General features: G+C 40.8%; 2 protein-coding genes across 3 annotated transcripts in view; both read left to right on the top strand.

Annotated features, from left to right (window-relative positions):
- grm5a (glutamate receptor, metabotropic 5a) overlaps positions 1-2,303 on the top strand; it is a 49,662-nt gene extending 47,359 nt beyond the window's left edge. For both annotated transcript variants that reach the window (XM_061250310.1, XM_061250311.1), the window contains one exon: positions 531-2,303. In XM_061250310.1, coding sequence (XP_061106294.1) covers positions 531-1,344 — 814 coding nt within the window. In that variant the 3' untranslated portion in view covers positions 1,345-2,303. The remainder of the gene's footprint in view (positions 1-530) is intronic.
- Positions 2,304-8,746: 6,443 nt separating this feature from the next.
- rab38b (RAB38b, member of RAS oncogene family) lies at positions 8,747-18,159 on the top strand. Its single transcript, XM_061250315.1, has 3 exons — positions 8,747-8,978; positions 12,769-13,049; positions 16,726-18,159. Exons 1-3 carry the CDS (start codon positions 8,780-8,782, stop codon positions 16,876-16,878), a joined length of 633 nt encoding a protein of 210 aa, XP_061106299.1. The 5' UTR covers positions 8,747-8,779; the 3' UTR covers positions 16,879-18,159.
- Positions 18,160-18,570: the final 411 nt, after the last annotated feature.

Below are 18,570 nucleotides of genomic sequence, written 5' to 3'. Positions count from 1 at the left end.
TGCTCTCCAAAAATGCATCGCTGTGCGCCTGAAGAGCACTTTGACACTCATTACAGGGCATTTGGCAGATGCAAAGCAACTTGCAATTGATTAGACTAAGCAGGAGACAATCCTCCCCTGGAGCAAAGCTGGTTTAAGGGCCTTGCTCATGGGCCCAATGGCTGTGCGGAGCTTATTGTGGCTACACCAGGGATTGAACCACCGACCTTGTGTGTTATTACATTGTGTTTGTCTATACTTGTGACTTAGATGAAGATCAGACCACATTTTATGACATATTCATGCAAAAAAATCCGGAAATTCCAAAGGGTTCAGAGACTTTTTGGCACTATACCTCATGGTTTATTTTTTATTTCAGAATGTAACATAGATTCATATTTATTACTTTATTGATAAATGATAAACGTGCTAATTTCATTACACAATTGGCCTGGAAGTTTTTACTTGCTTGTGTGGTTGGTTAGACATGTTTAATACCTTAAGCTGCTCAGGAGACGTGCGTAACATCTTTTGTATCTGTCACCGTACAGCTCCAACGGGAAGACGGTGACGTGGGCTCAGAACGAGAGAGTCGGGAGCTACAACCTGTGGAAGCGAATCTCCGTCCACATCAAGAAGAGGGAGACCAACCAGACGGCCGTGATCAAGCCCTTCTCCAAGGACGAGAGCGGCGCCAAGTCCATGTACGAAGTGTCGGAGGGGAGCCAGCGCTACCCCGTCACGTACCGCCCGCGCACGCCCTCGCACATCGCCACGGTGAGCCAGCGGTCGACGCCGCGGGGGCGCCTGGAGGAGGAGGAGGAGGAGGAGGAGGAGGTGCCGGCGCTGCCGTCGTACCTGAACGAGCGCTCGCAGCGCGCCGGCGCCTCCCAGGGCACCATCATGGACCAGATCAGCTGCGTGGTCAACCGCTTCACCGCCAACATCAGCGAGCTCAACAGCATGATGCTGTCGGGGCCGCCGTCCTGCGGGGCCACGCCCACGCCCACCACGCCCTGCTCCCCCACCTTCCTCATCCCGCGCGAGATGCAGCTGCCCGCCTCCGTCACCACCTACGCCGAGGTGCAGGCCGCGGGCGCCAACGGGCGCGTGCGCGCCCCGCCCAAGGCCCCGCCCCCGCCGGTCACGGACTCCCTGCCGGACCCCGTCGCCGCGCTGCGGCCCGGCGACCTGGAGGAGGCGCTGGCCACCCTGACGCCGCCCTCGCCCTTCAGGGACTCGGTGGGCTCCGGGAGCGGCTCGCCCACGTCGCCCGTCTCCGAGTCGGCGCTCTGCGGCCCGTCCTCGCCCCGGTACGACAGGCTGGTGCTGAGGGACTACAGCCAGAGCTCCTCGTCACTGTGAGGTCCCGGGCCCAGAGCAGCAGCGCGGGGCCCCCACCGCGGCACCTCCTCAAACACACAGCGCAATGACACAAACGTTAGTCGACACACCCCCCCCCCACACCCCCCCTGTGTTTACAGCAGCACGGATTCAGAGAAGTGGCCGGAACGGACCTGACCCGAGGTCCTCGCCAAGCAGAGCTTCGTGTGACGACGTTTACGGAAGGGGTCCGGAGAACAGGCTTCATACAACTTCAAGTGGCCTTACTGTGAACAGAAGTGGCTTCTGGCCGGTCGAGAATCTCTTTTGGAATAGGACTGAGGTATTGCTGAGGAATGTTAACAGCACACGCCCTGGAGGGCCCAGCCTCGTTCTGACACAGTTATAACGGAACAGACGCGAGACGCCGTCGATTGGATGCGTCGACCGGGGTGTCCGAATCACGGTTGATAATGTAAATATATAGTGTGATTGACCACATTTTCAGACACACTATGAAAACAAAATGCTCTGTTTTCAATCAACGCAACAGAGAACCCGACACTACAGAGCCTGTTTGTTACTGGAATCTTCTTATTCTTCTTTTTTTTTCTGTCAATTTCCTCTCTTTTGATTTCGTACTTTAAACTTTCCAGAAATGACACTTAAATGTTCATTTAAGATATGAATGTATATTCGTCTTCGAGATGATATGGGACCAAAACTATCTTGTTCCTCCTTTAGTGTTTGGATCAAGTCAATTTAGTAAGTGCTCAGTCCTATGCTGGAATGTGTCACACGGTTGCTTATTTATGTGATGAAATGTATTTGCTGTGCGAGGGAACAGTCGTGTTTGCTGTACTGGCTGTACTGTAATGAAGGCGGCACTGGGAACGAAGCAGGCTGTCGTTGTTTAAGTGAAGTTATTAATTAATCGTTTCGAAGGTGCATTCGTTGACGCTTGACGAGAGAGCGCGCTGCCCCGGCTAGCACAGGGGTCTTCACACGATGTCTCTGTGACACGGCTGTGGATTCGTGTTGGAGCAACGTCATAGCTACACTGCAGGGATGTCATGTCAAGGAGCCAATGCCGGGCCTTTCTGCGCAGAGCAGTGCAGATATAAACATATTCACGGGAAAAAAACGACAAGATAAACGGCACTGATAATCAAGAGAATGTAAGCAGTGAAGTCAAAATTACTGTATTCACCAAGATGCCAGTCTAATTTTTTTCCACATTAACCATATTATATATTGCATTATGTAATGTACATAGAGGGCATGATTAAAGCGTTTGCTCATTTGTAGCTTGATTTCTTTGTTTCTTAGTTAATGTTTTTTTTTTATCATTAATTTCCACTTTATCATATTATTATAGTAGACCTAGCTACGAGTGCAAATGTGTATAAATGAATGTTTTAATTACATACTATCTGCTGTAAATATACATATGGATTTTTGTGCCAAAGGGAATAGGGCTTTAGTGTTTTTACAGAGTCAGAAGACTGTGTGTTTTTATTAAGTATTATTTTCTCATGCACTCTAAGTTGCTGTAGAGCATACTATTTATGGCGACAAACACAACAGCAACAATAACAATAACAACAACAACACTATTATTAATATTAATAATAATATTAATAATAATAATAATAATAATAACAATAATAATAGGTAAACTATAAATTATTCACTCAATACATGACTGAAAACTTTTGAGGAGCCCCTGGTGGCTGAAATTATATACAAAATTATATACATCATATTCTGTATTACCTACAGTATACATAATACACAGTATATCTTATCATCCAAAATGTATAGCGGAATCAAGAAATCACATTTGAAACCTAGTGTATCTTTTAATAAAAACAGCAGTTTTCAATTTATCCATATACAATATTTATTACTATTCCAGCTGTTGAGATTTTAGTTCAAGTTGTGAAACTCTGGCCATTCCAAGCATGTACATTTATCCTCCTGTTTATCCCCCATTTATATTTTTTAAATATTTGACTCCTAATCGACAAACTTAGATTTGTATGGTGACTTTTCAATGCAATTCAGTGCCAACTCTTCTGAATCTGTATCCACATGCAAGTGCTTTTATGTTTCAGACCTATCAGAATTCTTTTTAATATTTTTCATTTCATTAATTATTTACAGTTGCCATATTTTTCCTTTGGCACTGCTGACTTTCTGATGGTAAAATGTTAAATCGTACGGTATATTTGACATGTAACTGGCAATGAGCTTTCATCGTTGTTCGTTGCCATTTTTAATACTTTTACTGAGCTTTGTAACGTGAGGAATGAAATGGTTACCGTTGTTTAGAGACTTATTTCTAAAAATTTTCTATTAATTATTGAGAGCCTTTTGTGTGTTATTGTACCGCAGAGATCTTTTTAAAACATGATTAAAAACCAGGATTAATTGCTTTCTGTCTGTTCCTTTGAAATAGAGACTAGGACTTCCAGGCAATTGATATAATGAATCTGAAAACACGGAGTATTCTAGCATTAATTTCTGTCGAGCTTCTGTGTTCAGTCAAGATGACCCGGCAGTTTCAACCAAAAAAAAAAGAGCAACTGCTGTTTCCACAATGTCCTGCAGCAAAGCTGCTGTATGGTGAGATTACATTTTCATCATTTTGTCCGACAAAATCCAATGTAATCGTTTTTTTGTGTTTCTTGTGTGGACAGACTGTTAAACAAAAGTGAAAACAGCCCTAATCCCTATTTATCTCCAGAGGACAACCACACATATCGCTCTCTAAAGGAGCAGTTTGATGTCTGGCCACTCCACAAACATATGACTTCTTTTTGAGAGCAGGGAATTCAGTCTGAAGACAGCTCTTGCAAATGGCTCACATGCCATAAATGACTTGATCCAAGATTTGCACCAATCCCAGCGGTGCGATTGCATTCACTTAATCAAAAAAAAAAAATCCTTTCTTCTTTGTGACTCAGACTGCATATATATCAAAACCATTTTTCACAGCTGTTTTTAAAAAAGAAAAAGAAAAATGTAAATCCATTTGAAGCTAAATGAGGTTAGCTCAAGCGTCTTTGTTGAGAGTATGGCGTTAGAGATGGGGTTATGTAATTTGTGTGGGAGATGTACTCAATTTGGCCAAGCTATTTGGGGCTTGCTGCTCCGCTGGTGAGTGCTCAGATCTTACACTCCTTTAGCAACACCTCCACAAGCCTCCGCTCCCAGTGTGCGGCACTTCTCCCGGGGAGAATTTGCCTTTCATTGATGCCAGTTTGATGCAACAGCTTTTTTTTTTTCTCTCTCTCTCTCTCTCTCTCTCTCTCTCTCTCTCTCACAACTCCAGAAGTGGGCTTCACGTCCACACGTGTCTGTGTGTGGGTGGGGGGGGGGATGTGTGAGCGTTTTTACATTCGATCCAGCCAATCCCCTCACATCTTCAGTACATCCACTTGGTCCGGAGCTATTTATGCACGCGGCTATTACGAACGGCAGTGAGGAGGCGGAGAGAGGAGTATCTGACTGTGTTTGATTAGAGGAACTCATCAGACAATTAACAATACACTGCCATTACCCTTCATGCGGTGGACAGGACAGGAATGAGGTTGATTGTAAAATGACGGCCATTGCCTTGATTGTGCTATTGGCTGTGTAGTATATGGTTAAAGCCTTACAGGAGATTGAAGTGCTTGGCAGAACATAGAATGACATTTGAAATTGATGTAAAACATGGCCGCGCTGTTTCTTGTCTTGAATGATTCACTGCGGCAGTGCCTTGTGCTTCACGCTCTCTTCTTTCCTGCACCATATGACCTTCTTTATTCTCCAATAGATATTACACAATATGACACTTTGTCCTCAGAACCGGTATTCACTGAAATGAATGGCAAATTAAATTGATTTGAAGAGCTACCATGAAAAATTCCCCTCTCTGAAAATTTTATATTTCTGGAAAAATCTTTTTAGATTCCTTTGTTCAAATGCATATCATTTGAACGAAGGAATGTGTCAGGAATTTAAAGGACACATTGTAACCACACAGCAATTCAAAGTGTATGTGTGTGTGTGTGTGTGTGTGTATGCATGTGTGTTTTATTTGTGCGATTCTTTTACAATTAAAATTGCGACACGATTGCAATTCCCTCCATTACTCTTCATCTACACTAACATGGGGGGAGAAATGTATAATGTAGCTATTAATGGAAGATTTATATGATTTAGATGTATGCCTATCAGTTACAATTAGATAACAAAATATCCCACTTTAACAACAGCAACCCAGCTTATGAAATAATATATCTATGCATTCAGGTGCCATATTGTCTGCAAAGAAATACAAATACATATTAGAAATTAAACAGCAGATGTTGGCGTTAAAGTGTTAGTGTGTTAAAGAAATTGATCATATATATATATTTCTAATTTGCATTCAATCGGCATATTAAAGTGTGATTTAATTTTATATCCTGCTGTCACCATACCAAGTTATACTAACATAACCCTTATCACCATGGTAGATATGCATCACAGTACAGTAGATATCCACATGGCCATATTGCAATCACATGACTCATAACACATGTGATGTTTAGTTCCTCTTTATCTCTTGGCAGCTAAAAATAGTGTCTTGCCTTTCTGCTCACAGTGGCAGTTACAAGAAAATAACCGACACAATGCATTAGGATTAGGATTGCTAATTAGTAAGTAATTTCACTCAGGACAACTCACATATTTAGATTACAGATATTAATGGATATGCTTTGGGTACTTCTCTGCGCAGTGGTTAATGTACATTACTGGGACACGCAAGGTCGGTGGTTCGATACCCGGTGTAGCCACAGTAAGATCCGCAGGGATGCCTCTATTTCTAAAATATATAAAAATATATATTCCATGTAGTCACAGATATTATTGTAGAATTACATGGTATAATTAAACAATAATTCCTATTGATTATTTTGCTAGTGATTGAGCAGTATTTTTTGTCACTGTATCATTATACTTTCAGGTTTTTGTTGACTTTATCTTGTTGCTACGATGGAATACAAATTTTTGGTGGTGAAAGAATATTTTTATGAACTCCCAGATGGACAATGTGTCACACTAGTTGCAGATGAGACTGGCCAGGGTGCGCTTGTTAACCGGATGAACTACGCAATAATGGTGGCACTTGTCTAACAATAAAATGGTATTGTCTACTAATAAAACTAGAACATGAGGTCTGTTGCCTCCGCTCATAGTTCGGTCGCTGAAGCACTGAATGGCTGAATCCCAGGACACAGTCACCATGGCCACCAGGGGGCTTGTCTGAACGGCTTTAAATCTAATGATTTACTGCCCCTGTAAATACCGCAAAATATGTCGGAGAGAGTGAAACGGGTCTGTCTAATAAAGGTCACAGTGATATTTTGCCTGACACAAAATAAATTACTTTCATTTTAGAAAGTCAGCGATTCAAAACTCGAATGCCAAATTTGACAGAGAAGACATTCAATTCTCCACTGGAGTTATATTAAATAGTGGTCACAAATGCATGGCCGTTACTTAGCAATGTTATTTTTTGCTACCCACTATGAAGAATTCTAATTTGGCTAGAAACTTCAAATTCAGTCTGTGATAATGAGTAATGTTTTTTATTTTTATTTCACATGATATGTAAATTACATTGTAAAGAAAAATAAATCCAATAACCAAGAATGAAGTTGGTATTCAATGAAGTACTGTAAATGATAGTCTTCCAGATTCTTTTCATATTGTCAGCTTCAGTAGATGTAATGCACTGTTTAATAATGGGTCAGTTCACCCCAAAATGAAATTAACATGTGTTTCTACTTAGCCATCCAGAGAGCTTCACTGAAATATGCTGTGTTTTCTTATTACTTGCAGTAGTCCACCATGGTAAAGCAGGTCCTTATGTCCTGTCACTTCAAAAAAGTGCCAAAAACTTTCATTCAAACTCAACAGTAAAGGTCACTTTCCGAATAGCCCATGATTAAGCTTGGACAGCTACGAAGTTTCTGCAAAGTTCCATCAAACTAGTTTACTTCTACTGATGTTCACCAACCGTGTAGCAGGCAGGCAGACTAGTGTGAAACTAGAGTGGTGTTTACGGGACATGGCGAAGTGCAATGTTTTGTCGTTTCAAAAAAACAACTTGTTTGTAACTAAGTTTAATATAGCACATAACAGCTTCATAATTCATGGTTGAGATATTAAACTATTCCTTAGTCCTCCCTTTCAAACTATACCTTAGTCCTCCCTCCTGATTTCCATCTTGATTCCCCTTGAAGACTTTGATCCCTGTCGTCGAAACTGCATTCACTTTTTCTCCCCAATCCGGAATGCCCAATCATGCTCATCCTGTAAGTGTCATTGTAACCTCTGCTATTGTTTCTAGAGATAATGGGCAAACATGTACTCTCTGCCAACCAACCTATCTAACCCTAGTTGGCCCGACTCACTCGCTAAAGCAACGGCATTTTAAAATATGTTATACAGATAGAACCATGTGTTGTAACACTTTCAAATAGTATATCCTGCTACCATAGTGATTGAGAATTGCGATCTGAAAAATGAAAACAAAAGCCTGGCATGGTCCTGTGAGACATAAGGGGTTAAGAGAGCCAGAAGATTTATCAATCGCAGTTCTTATACTGTACATGTATACAGTTTTAGTGTTCATGCTTTTACACTGAACACAAATTGCAAAAACGTAGGATAAAAAAAGAACCATTCCTATTGGGTGCTAGCAACAGTTTATTAATCGGTAGACCTATGCGGTTTTAACCGCCGTCGCCACAATCTGCATTCCGTAGTTACACTGTTGTGTAGCAACCCAGCATTTCATCACTAAGGTATTGCTAATGTACAGCTTCATCGGTCTTTACCAGGTTAAAGCTACCGTTAGTTGTATTATAACTTTTTAGGCCACGCTATGTTTGTATTCTTACATTGTGGCTTTACTTATATCTTACACAAGACGCTTGGAATTAAGGGATTGTGTTACGTTGGCCTAATGGGTACAACCTGTTTAATGAAGGGGACGTTTAAATCCACACAGACCCCATCGCATTTCTGCCATTTCATTAAAATGCTCTATTGTGGTTCTATATTTTAATTGCGAATTCGAAGACATCAATTTTAATCATTTCATGTAGGCCTATATTACACAATTATGCTTATAATTTACTTGTTATTTACTTTACTTTTAACTTTATAATATTATATATCTTTGCGCAACAGATTATATTGACGACAGAGATTACATACATTAAACAGATATCAGGGTGACGTTAATGTGAGTGACACCCATTATTGCTGTAGACACGGGTGGCAAGTCACAAGTTTTTTCGCAGCGCCTTGTCATACTCGTGCTGGATCTTTCTGGGCGTTGCTTTCTGGGTAGGAGAACCCCGCTCCTGATTCGAATGACTTTATCACTGGGGCATGTTGAACATCATCACCGTCGTCTCTACAATCCGCTGTCATGCAGAACAATCGAAAAGAACATCTGTACAAGATCCTGGTTATCGGCGACTTAGGTGTGGGGAAAACTAGCATCATTAAGCGATATGTTCACCAGAGTTTCTCGACGAATTACAGAGCGACCATCGGAGTCGACTTCGCCTTGAAAGTTTTGAACTGGGACTCAGAGACAGTTCGTCTGCAGTTATGGGACATAGCAGGTAGGTTCTGATCGTGTTTTCTCTGTAGCCCGCCCCAAATGAACTGGGTTACTGTTTCTGTACCTCTTCACGATAACAGAGCTATCACCTGATCCCCAGGGCAACAGCCTATGGAGTCGATGAGTTGAGCTAACAAGTTATCTTTGGGTCTGGTTTTGTCTTTGACGTCTGGTGTTAATTTATGAACCAAAAAAAAGCCACTGAAAATCATTATCAAACGATATGCGTTTTTGTGGTTGTCATCTACCATGTTTTAACTAAATTACATTTCAACATGTACAACTACTTTATCGATTCATATAAATCATATAATTATCATGTTCGCTTTTTATGTTTTCACTACTAGTTCACAGTTAATTTGTGAAACGTCCAAAATCAATTGGTTTGTTTGAGACTGATAACACCACCGGACATTGTGTAATGGTTAAGGCCTATTCATTGGCCATATGGATATTTTACAGTCAGTCCCAAAAAGGGAGGGCAGCAAAGGAGAGAAGCTCTGTGATATATCAAACTCCCATATTATATTTCAGAACTCCAATGAACAAGCAATATTATATTAATAATACATATTCATATAATCTATATTAAATTGGCGGTTATTATTAGGATAAGAACAGATGGTGTAGACGGCATATTTATTTTTTAATGCTGTTATAATTATGTGGTTATGATGCTAACGATTGTAACAAATTAATGTAATCAATCAAATTAAGTCAACCACAGATTGACATGGTATAGTGTAGGTTTTCTTTTTTTTTTTTTAAGTATCAAGGCCTCAGGTAGAAAAGAAATGTCATACCATTAAAATTCAACAAAAGTCCATTGGAAAGGAGTTTCAAGGAAGCTAGCTAAATAATCTTGTCATTTATTTGAGCATTATGGGGTATGGAGAAGTGTCCCAATGCAAGGTGCATCACAAAAGCAAACAACAAACATTTCAGTCACCTTCATCAGTGCCACAATCAAGGTCAAAGGCAAATACAATAAATACATACTTTTTTTGGTGTCAAGTCATTGCATACACATGTTGTCAATTACATACAAGGGTGTTGATCAATTAGTAATTTCAGAAGGCAATAGAACAAAGATCGTATTTCGAATCAAGATGATGCCATCCAATTGTACAAGGACAAAAAGTCAGCAAGATGCCAATATCTACAGCAAACATACATACATACTCATATGAAATAATATTGGATACAAATATCAGATTATTGATCAAGTTTGGAAGCGGCAAAGCATTTGGTTCAACGCTAAAGTGGGCAGAAATTATTTTAACACAACCATCCTTGGGAAATTGTGTGTTCGGAAAGCAATAGGGACGGCTGTCTCTTCAGCTACGCTAAGAGGGCGCTGCCCACGCCGCTTGTTTAATCTGGCAGTGTCGTAGAGTGTACCTGCTGAACCCCCGAGGAAGCAGCGAGGAGCTCTGCTCCCTGGGCACACTGTGCTTGCCCGCGTCGATCGCTATTTTAATCAGGCCATTTCGCATGAGCGCTGCACTCTTGCCGGTCCTTGCTACTGAGACGTACTAAACCCCCCACCCCCGGCCCACCCCCCACCACTGCCCCTGCCCCTGCCCCTGCGTAAGCTGTGGTATGTGGTCATGTGGCCCGACCTCATGTGAGTGAGATTTAGAGGCAGACACACTAAAGCCATTGTAGATATAAACAGAAAAGATGGGCCATACGGGTTCTTGCATTTGCTATACCTAGCATGTATTCAACCCTTGTGTTGTCTTGAGGGTCAGAAATGACCCCCTAAATGATCTTTATTCAACTTGAAATTTGATGACAAAAGTTTGTGATGAGTGACAGGTTGTTTATCCATGCAAAATAGATTTTGGGTTTAAAATTCAAATTAAGCTGCTTTATTTTAGAGGTTTAGTGAAGGCGGATAATTTCAGAATGTTAAGACTATGCAAGGGTTAACGGGAACATGGTATTTGACTGTATTTTAGGGAACTTGATTAACTGTCACCTTCTTGCCAGCTTTGACCAGTCTGGCCCTTCTCCTCTGACCTCTCTCATTAACAAGGCGTTTTTGCCCACACAACTGCTGCTCACTGGATGATTTTTGTTTTTTGTACCATTTTCTCAGCAAATCCTAGAGACTGTTGTGTGTGAAAATCCCAGGAGATCAGCAGTTTCTGAGATATTCAAACCACCCTGTATGGCACCAAGAATCATTCCACAGTCAAAGTCACTTAGATCACATTTCTTCCCCATTCTGACATTTGTTCTGAAAAACAGCTAAACCTCTTGACCATGCCTGCATGCTTTTATGCATTTAGTTGCTGCCACATGATTGGCTGCCACATATTTGCATTAACAAGTTGGTGTACAGGTCTACCTATTAAAGTGCTCAGTGAGTGTAAAAATGCTTTAAATGTAATCTTGAACAAACACATCAGGGCTATATACTCACAAAGTACGATTCTAGCCCTTATAGCCATTGCAGGTTGTCCACAGCTGTGATACTTAATATTGCTTCCACAATCACTGCTATGTTTCTGACTGCAATCACAGTTGTTTTTCCGAGTACCAAAGAACTGTGCCAGCTCATCAATTTTTATTTGATGGGTAAAAATGTCGGCAACTAATAACTTCTGACAAAATTGTTTTGGCACCATGGAAAAATAACATACTGAACAAAACTAGAGACTGATGAGTTTATTGAGCTCTGGGGAGGACGTTAGTGTTTATCTGATCCATATTCTAGCGTAAAATGTACAAACCTGGTGCTGCTACTGGATGGCTCGCCCTGTTAAGGTACTGTTTCACTGCTTTGCTTTTGAATCCATTACATTTGACATTTTAGTCATATTTAGCAGACGCTTTTAATCCAAAGCGATTTACAAGTACATAGGTTCTGCCACAGGTTAAAAGCATCAAATCCATAACTAGTAAAATACGCATGAAGGGCTGATCTAAACAAAAAGACAGTCACCTTCTTTTTAGGGTTAGGGTTAGACAAGAGGGATATTGGGGGGGGGGGGGGGGGGGATCAGGAGGACTAAGGTATAGTCTGAAAAGGTGTGTTTTTAGTCTGTGTCGAAATATTCCACCACTGAGGAACCAGAATGGAAAACGGGCGTGAACGTGCAGCTCGACCGCCTGGTGTTCGTAGTGAGGGAACCACAAGGCGACCAGAGCTGGCAGACCGGAGTGGTCTTGCTGGGGTGTAGGAAGCAAATCCAGACTGTGCCCGAGAGGGCCAGTGGATTTAAACCATAAACAGTATCAGTGCACTCCAGCTGAACTGCAAGTGCTCCAGGGTGCAAAATAGGAGCATTTGAGCAACGATGGGTTTAATATTAGCTCAAGTGTGCATGTGAATCATTCACGTTTTGGGCACATATTTGACAGGTTTTTTCATACTTAATATATTCAGAGATCAGCTGAACATATTTAGCATATTTAGCTGCTTCTGTCACTCCGAATGGGGCTGTTAAACACAGGTGTCAATTCTTCCTCTTTATCCGTGTAAGTACAGGAAAGGTGATTCTTCTTAGAAGGGAGGCCTTTAAAGGGGTTTTAAAAGGGGTTTTGAGCATAGTAAGATATCTGTGCTATGGAACTGTGCTGCAAGCACAATATCAGTTGTGTGTTTTACTGAAATGTGAGCACAGTGTTGTGATAGCGAACTTATCCCTGGTTATGGGTATGCACTTTGTTGTACGTCGCTCTGGATAAGAGCGTCTGCCAAATGCCAATAATGTAATGTAATGTAATGATAGCCTAATATGTGGTTAACTAAAATCGTATCTGTTTGCTTGGCTTTGAAGGCCAGGAACGCTTTGGGAACATGACCAGGGTCTACTACAGGGAGGCAATGGGAGCCTTCATTGTGTTCGACATCACACGACCGACGACGTTCGAAGCAGTGAAAAAGTGGAAGGAGGACTTGGACTCAAAATTGACTCTATCAAACGGCAAGAACATCGCCACTGTCCTCCTGGCCAACAAGTGTGACCAGGGCAAAGACGTGCTGATGAATAATGGCATCAAGATGGACCAGTTCTGCAAAGACAATGGCTTTGTGGGCTGGTTCGAGACATCAGCTAAGGTAACCCCATCTTTTTTTTCTATTCCTTCCCTGTCCCTGTTGCTCTGATCGTCCAGCCCATGACTAACATTCAGCTGGATTATTTTCTACAAATGCAGAAAAAAGAAGTGATTTCATGAACGTTGGCAATACTGCTACCCCTGCCCCACTCAAAAGGCCCTTTGTCTTTAGCCAGGCCGTCGTTGTAAATAAGAATTTTCGATTCATTTTCCGAAGCGATGAACTAAAGATTAAACACAGTAAAATAAATAATTAAATATGCGTCAGACTGTCTGCTGGGGTTGTGCGTGCTCATGGGATTGAGTCCTATGTGGAAACCTGCTGATTCAGGGTGTGACTGTGTGTTTTTCACATTGGGAAACATTTGACGTCTTGTGCCTCCTGAGGAAGAAAACATGATAGCTATAGAAGTGCTAAAAAAACAAAACAAATGGGGAAATTTTAATTTACTTTAAAAACAGCTGCCTGACACGTGAGGAGAAAATGAAAGTGGTGGGAAATGTCAGGCTATTGTTGAATTAAGTTCTCAAAGATATTAGCTCTAACAAAAACAGAGCAGTCCTCGTCAGTTTGGGAAACTGTGAAATGAGAAAACTAGGTCTTGTTTTAAATCACGTGAATCGCATACGTTTTTTTTTCAATTAGCTATAGCTCATGCCCAGGTCATGTGATCTAGTATTTCCAAATATGGGTGACTTTTCTCATAAAGCATCTGTCTGGTATGCTGAAATTCAGTTCCTCTTGGCACATGTCCATTGTCATAATTAGAGAGTCCCACTTGAGTTAAATAAATAAAGTTTAAATTTCAGCTTTTTTTTTCAGCTTTCAAAGCTTAATTGTAGCTTAATGTAATTGTTGATAAATATTTTCTTTGTAAAACTGGTTTTAAAAATGTGTTTTTAAGGAACACACATAGTGAAGGATTGTTCTTATAACCCTTAAGCCTGGTGTCTATCTCTATTTATGTAGTAATGTTTTTGAACTTTTTTGTATGTTAGTACACCGTTTCAACTTTTCATTGTTTTATTTATGCATTGTCCCTGATTGTAAATGCCAACCATTGCCAAACAAGGCAAAATCATTTCCTGCAAATGATACTAATAAATTCAATTCAATTTTGGAACAATGGCCAAGAGGATAGGAGGAGGACGGTGATGTCTGGATAATTAGAAACAGTTCCAGAGATGGTTCTTATTAGATTAATTACCATTTCTTCTCAGAGACTTCTGGAATTTCACAGATTACTGGAAGGGGCTATGGGATAAATTTAGACTGAAGGGTCAGGTACAGGGGAGCGTGTTGAGGAGTCTCTCTCTCTGTTTCTCACTTTACACACTTTTTCTCCCCTTTACACACATTCCCGCACCCGCCTCTGTGCGTTTCGCCGCCCTTACAGCGGGAAGCACTGTGCATGTAACAGGCAGGTCCAACATTCCTACACCGCGAAACAGAGGTCAGAGGTTAGGAACCCACTAACCTAGCGAAACAGACAATGAAAACAGTGTTCAAAGATATTATTCTGTTTTAACAGATAAAATAATATTTTATCATTTCTTTCATGGATCTTTACTCTGGGTACCTTGACCTTGGCCAGTCAGTGTTACAGAGTACAGAGTGAATCAATTTAAACCTTTCCAAAATGTTTGTCTTGTCCACCGTTTTCTGTCTTCAAAATATCATCTGTGTGACTGGCCTTCAGTCATGAACAAATGCCTTTTGGTTGTTAAACCTATTAGTATGATATGATGGGCTTTCAGATTGACATTAATGTGTAGTTGAATCTGGTATTTCTGTATTATGCTTTCAGAACTGTGCTTTTTTTTTCCAAGCTTGAACTGTGACGAAAAATTGTAATCAAAATGGCTGATTCAGCATATCAGGATTTTCTTGCATTGTAGCTGCCAAACAAGTCATTCCTTCTAGTCACTTCAAATAAAAAAACGTCCCTGGTGTAAAAATTCAAGTTAGTCAGCATTGATTCAGAAGAACATGCAAGGAATGAACTGAATGAGTTTGTCTGAAGTTCCCTGTATTCTCTGTTTTCAAAAGACCACACGCATAGGCTTGAATGACAGTAAATCACCTGCTGTTTACATTTATGATATAATGAACAAAAGTAATAGTTTTTGTATAGAAACGTAGTTTAATTAGCATTTGGTGATTACTAAACCCATGGTACTTCCCTTCCAATGCTGCCCCGAAGCTCAGCCAGCCACAGATGATGTGCACATACTTCTTCATAGGCAGTTTTTCTTGTATTTTTGTGTAATGTGTAATTCTTATGTATTTTCATTGAATCCATCTGTGTCTATGTCACTGAGCCAGCTAGTTTGCTAATCTGTCGCTTAGTTTTCTATTGCATAGTACCGCGGTAGCAGAGTATCTGGATGAAGAAAAGCCGAGATGGAATGATTGTCAGTGCTGATGTTGTTTGTGATTGTCAGTGCTGATGTTGTTTGTGATTGTCAGTGCTGATGCTGTTTGTGATTGTCAGTGCTGATGCTGTTTGTGATGGTCAGTGCTGATGCTGTTTGTGATTGTCAGTGCTGATGCTGTTTGTGATGGTCAGTGCTGATGCTGTTTGTGATGGTCAGTGCTGATGCTGTTTGTGATTATCAGTGCTGATGCTGTTTGTGATGGTCAGTGCTGATGCTGTTTGTGATTGTCAGTGCTGATGCTGTTTGTGATGGTCAGTGCTGATGCTGTTTGTGATGGTCAGTGCTGATGCTGTTTGTGATTATCAGTGCTGATGCTGTTTGTGCTGGTCAGTACCGATGCTATTTGTGATTGTCAGTGCTGATGCTGTTTGTGATTGGCAGTGTTGAGGCTGTTTGTGATTGTCAGTCCCGATGCTGTTTGTGATTGTTAGTGCTGATGCTGTTTGTGATTGTCAGTGCCAATGCTGTTTGTGATTGTCAGTGCTGATGCTGTTTGTGATTGTCAGTGTTGATACTGTTTGGGAGGCAAAGCCAGCAGGATGGAGCAGAAATGACATTTCAGCCCCATTCATTCAGAAAGACACAAAAACCCAAGATCCATGTTTCTTTTCATCAACCAATCAATTTGATTTCCCGTGGGCTATTAAAGCTGGCTTTCTCTCCAGCTGGGAAATCTGCCTGTGTGTAATCATGATGGAGAAATTGAATGAGTTGCATTCATCTTCAGCTGTAAATGAAAAAGATTTATGGTTTTGTAAATTAATGAATTTTCAGATGTCCTCTCCTCCAGAGGCATGGATATGCGGGTTGGTAGGAAGGGAAGGGTGGAGCACCCCAGTAAAGTCTGCGCTTTTCTGTAAAAGTGTGCAAAGCATCATGCATATTCAAGCCACAATTATTTCTGACACTCGCAGCCAGAAAAATGGCTGGGGAATTGGAGCTAGCCAACTGTACAAGGAATCTAATTAATTCTGGAGGAAGGGTGAAGGAATTTTATTTTTGTTCTTTCTTCACTAACCAAGTGGCTACTTTGAACATCCTTAAATTAACCACTCGATAGGCCCAAAATATTTAATTAGCACAGTGGATATGGAATTCAATTTCTTTCCAAAACTCATTCTTTGGCACCATCCATCTGTTCAACATCTTTTATGTATACTACTCCAAAGTCATTCTAACAATAGTCTATCCCTCCCTCTCTCTCTCTCTTTCTCTCTCTCTCTCTCTCTCTCTCTCAGGAGAATATCAACATTGATAAAGCAGCCAATTGTCTGGTGAAGTACATCATTGCTAATGAGAATGACATCCTGAAGTCAGTGGTACCCGACACCATTTCGCCCCAGCTCAACTCGAGAAGGGACGGCACGTGCTCCGCCTGCTTTACGTCGTAGGACTGACTGCACATGGGGGCCGCTGTGACAGTGAGGGAGAAGGTGGTCAGGGGTGCAACACATACTCTCAGAAATAACGCTACCAAAACTGCCGAAAAAAAGCAACGCTTGTCGCTGGGGCTGTACCCTATACCCTATATAAAATTGTACTCCTAGCCAGCAAAGTATAATTCATTTCTAACTTTTTTTTTTTACTTGGAAGAAGGACTCATTAGTACCCAAAGGGAACATTACTGTACTTTCAGGGTTCATTTGGGGAAATTCGAACAAAAATATACCTCCTCTGAAACTTTATTTCTGAGAGTGCGCACTGGGTCCCACCGTCTCTCACAGTTTTAATACTTGTTGTTTTTTTTTACATATAAACACATGCAGGTCGTAGACAGATTGTGTCGCGCTGTTTAACTGCAAATCCCTGTGCAATATTTTCATATTTAAGAACAGTGTTCCTGTCGACTTATTGCACTTTCATTCTAGGATGATTTGTAACATTATGAGCTACAGAAGCTCTCTGCACTCATAACTTTTGGCTGCCAAAAGTCACTGGGGATGAAACCAGTCTGTCTTCACTAACAGCCTGCATTATTTAATATTTATTTATGTATTTATTTTTTTGGTTCTTGGTGACAGCCCAGGTCCCATGTGTTCTCCGTGGCTGATACTGCTGTGCATAAAGTCTGATAGGGGCGTTTGGAAGTTCTCCTGCACTGGTGAAACGGACACAGACACACACAACCATACATACAGTGGGATCCAGAATCACTGGGACCCTTGATAAATATACACAAATATGCACAAATATGCTGCAAACTAAAAAAAATAATAGTTATTGACATAAGATTTATTTTCCAACATGCTTAAATGTAGTTCACTTTATCAATGATTCGATTAACTGAACGTTTAACATTTTCCAAATAAAAAATGTATTTCCCCAAAAACATCAATGCCATATTTGTAGGTATCACATGCTTCCACTTGTATGCATTCCATTTTGGCCCCCAAACATGTCCATGGTGTGTGTGGCCAAAACGTTCAACTTTAGTCTCATCTGACGAAAGCTCTTCCAGTCGAATTCCAATGCTGAAGATTGGTTTTGTTTATTGTGCTAAGTAAGGGCTTGCTTCAGGCCACCGTTCCTTTAGACTGAGATTAACTAAATTGAAGTAAAATTGTATTGCCAATTTCACATTGTTTGATTTTATTTACAATAATTGTTAGGGGTGCCAATAATTTTGTCACCTGTGGCTTTCAGAAAAAATTAGATTGCTAAATAAAAAACATTGAAACATGAAAGTAAATGTATTGAAATGATCCTGTATGTTTGAACATAAAATATAGATCATCCATATCCATATTGTTTATTAAATGCAGCCTTTTTTCTCCATTTTCATTTAGGGTGCCAATAATTTTCAAGCCCACTGTACATACCTATGAATAGATACTTAAAACAGAAAAAGTTAAAACGGATCTTATCGATATTTCCACGCTAACTGTTGCATTTGGATCGAATCGGACCCAGAAACTCTATCCCTCTGACACAAGTAACATTCTCACAATGTTTTTATAATGCTTGTTATCTCACCAATCTCGTCTATGACTCATTCACTTTACATAAAACTCCTGACTGCAGGCTGTTACCCTGTTTTATATAAAGATCCTCCGGTTTTATCGATCAAACGCCTTCTTGTCTTT

Source organism: Conger conger, chromosome 7, assembly GCF_963514075.1.
Source record: "Conger conger chromosome 7, fConCon1.1, whole genome shotgun sequence".
Lineage (NCBI taxonomy): Eukaryota > Metazoa > Chordata > Actinopteri > Anguilliformes > Congridae > Conger > Conger conger.
Note: the sequence above shows the minus strand (reverse complement) of the source record. Positions and strands in the feature narration are given on the sequence as shown.

Excerpts from the sequence above, each read along its gene's own strand:
- rab38b (XM_061250315.1), top strand. The coding sequence starts at position 8,780 with ATGCAGAACAATCGAAAAGAACATCTGTACAAGATCCTGGTTATCGGC. Across the intron at positions 8,979-12,768 it reads GCAGTTATGGGACATAGCAG|GCCAGGAACGCTTTGGGAAC; the intron begins GTAGGTTCTGAT and ends TTGGCTTTGAAG. Across the intron at positions 13,050-16,725 it reads GGTTCGAGACATCAGCTAAG|GAGAATATCAACATTGATAA; the intron begins GTAACCCCATCT and ends TCTCTCTCTCAG.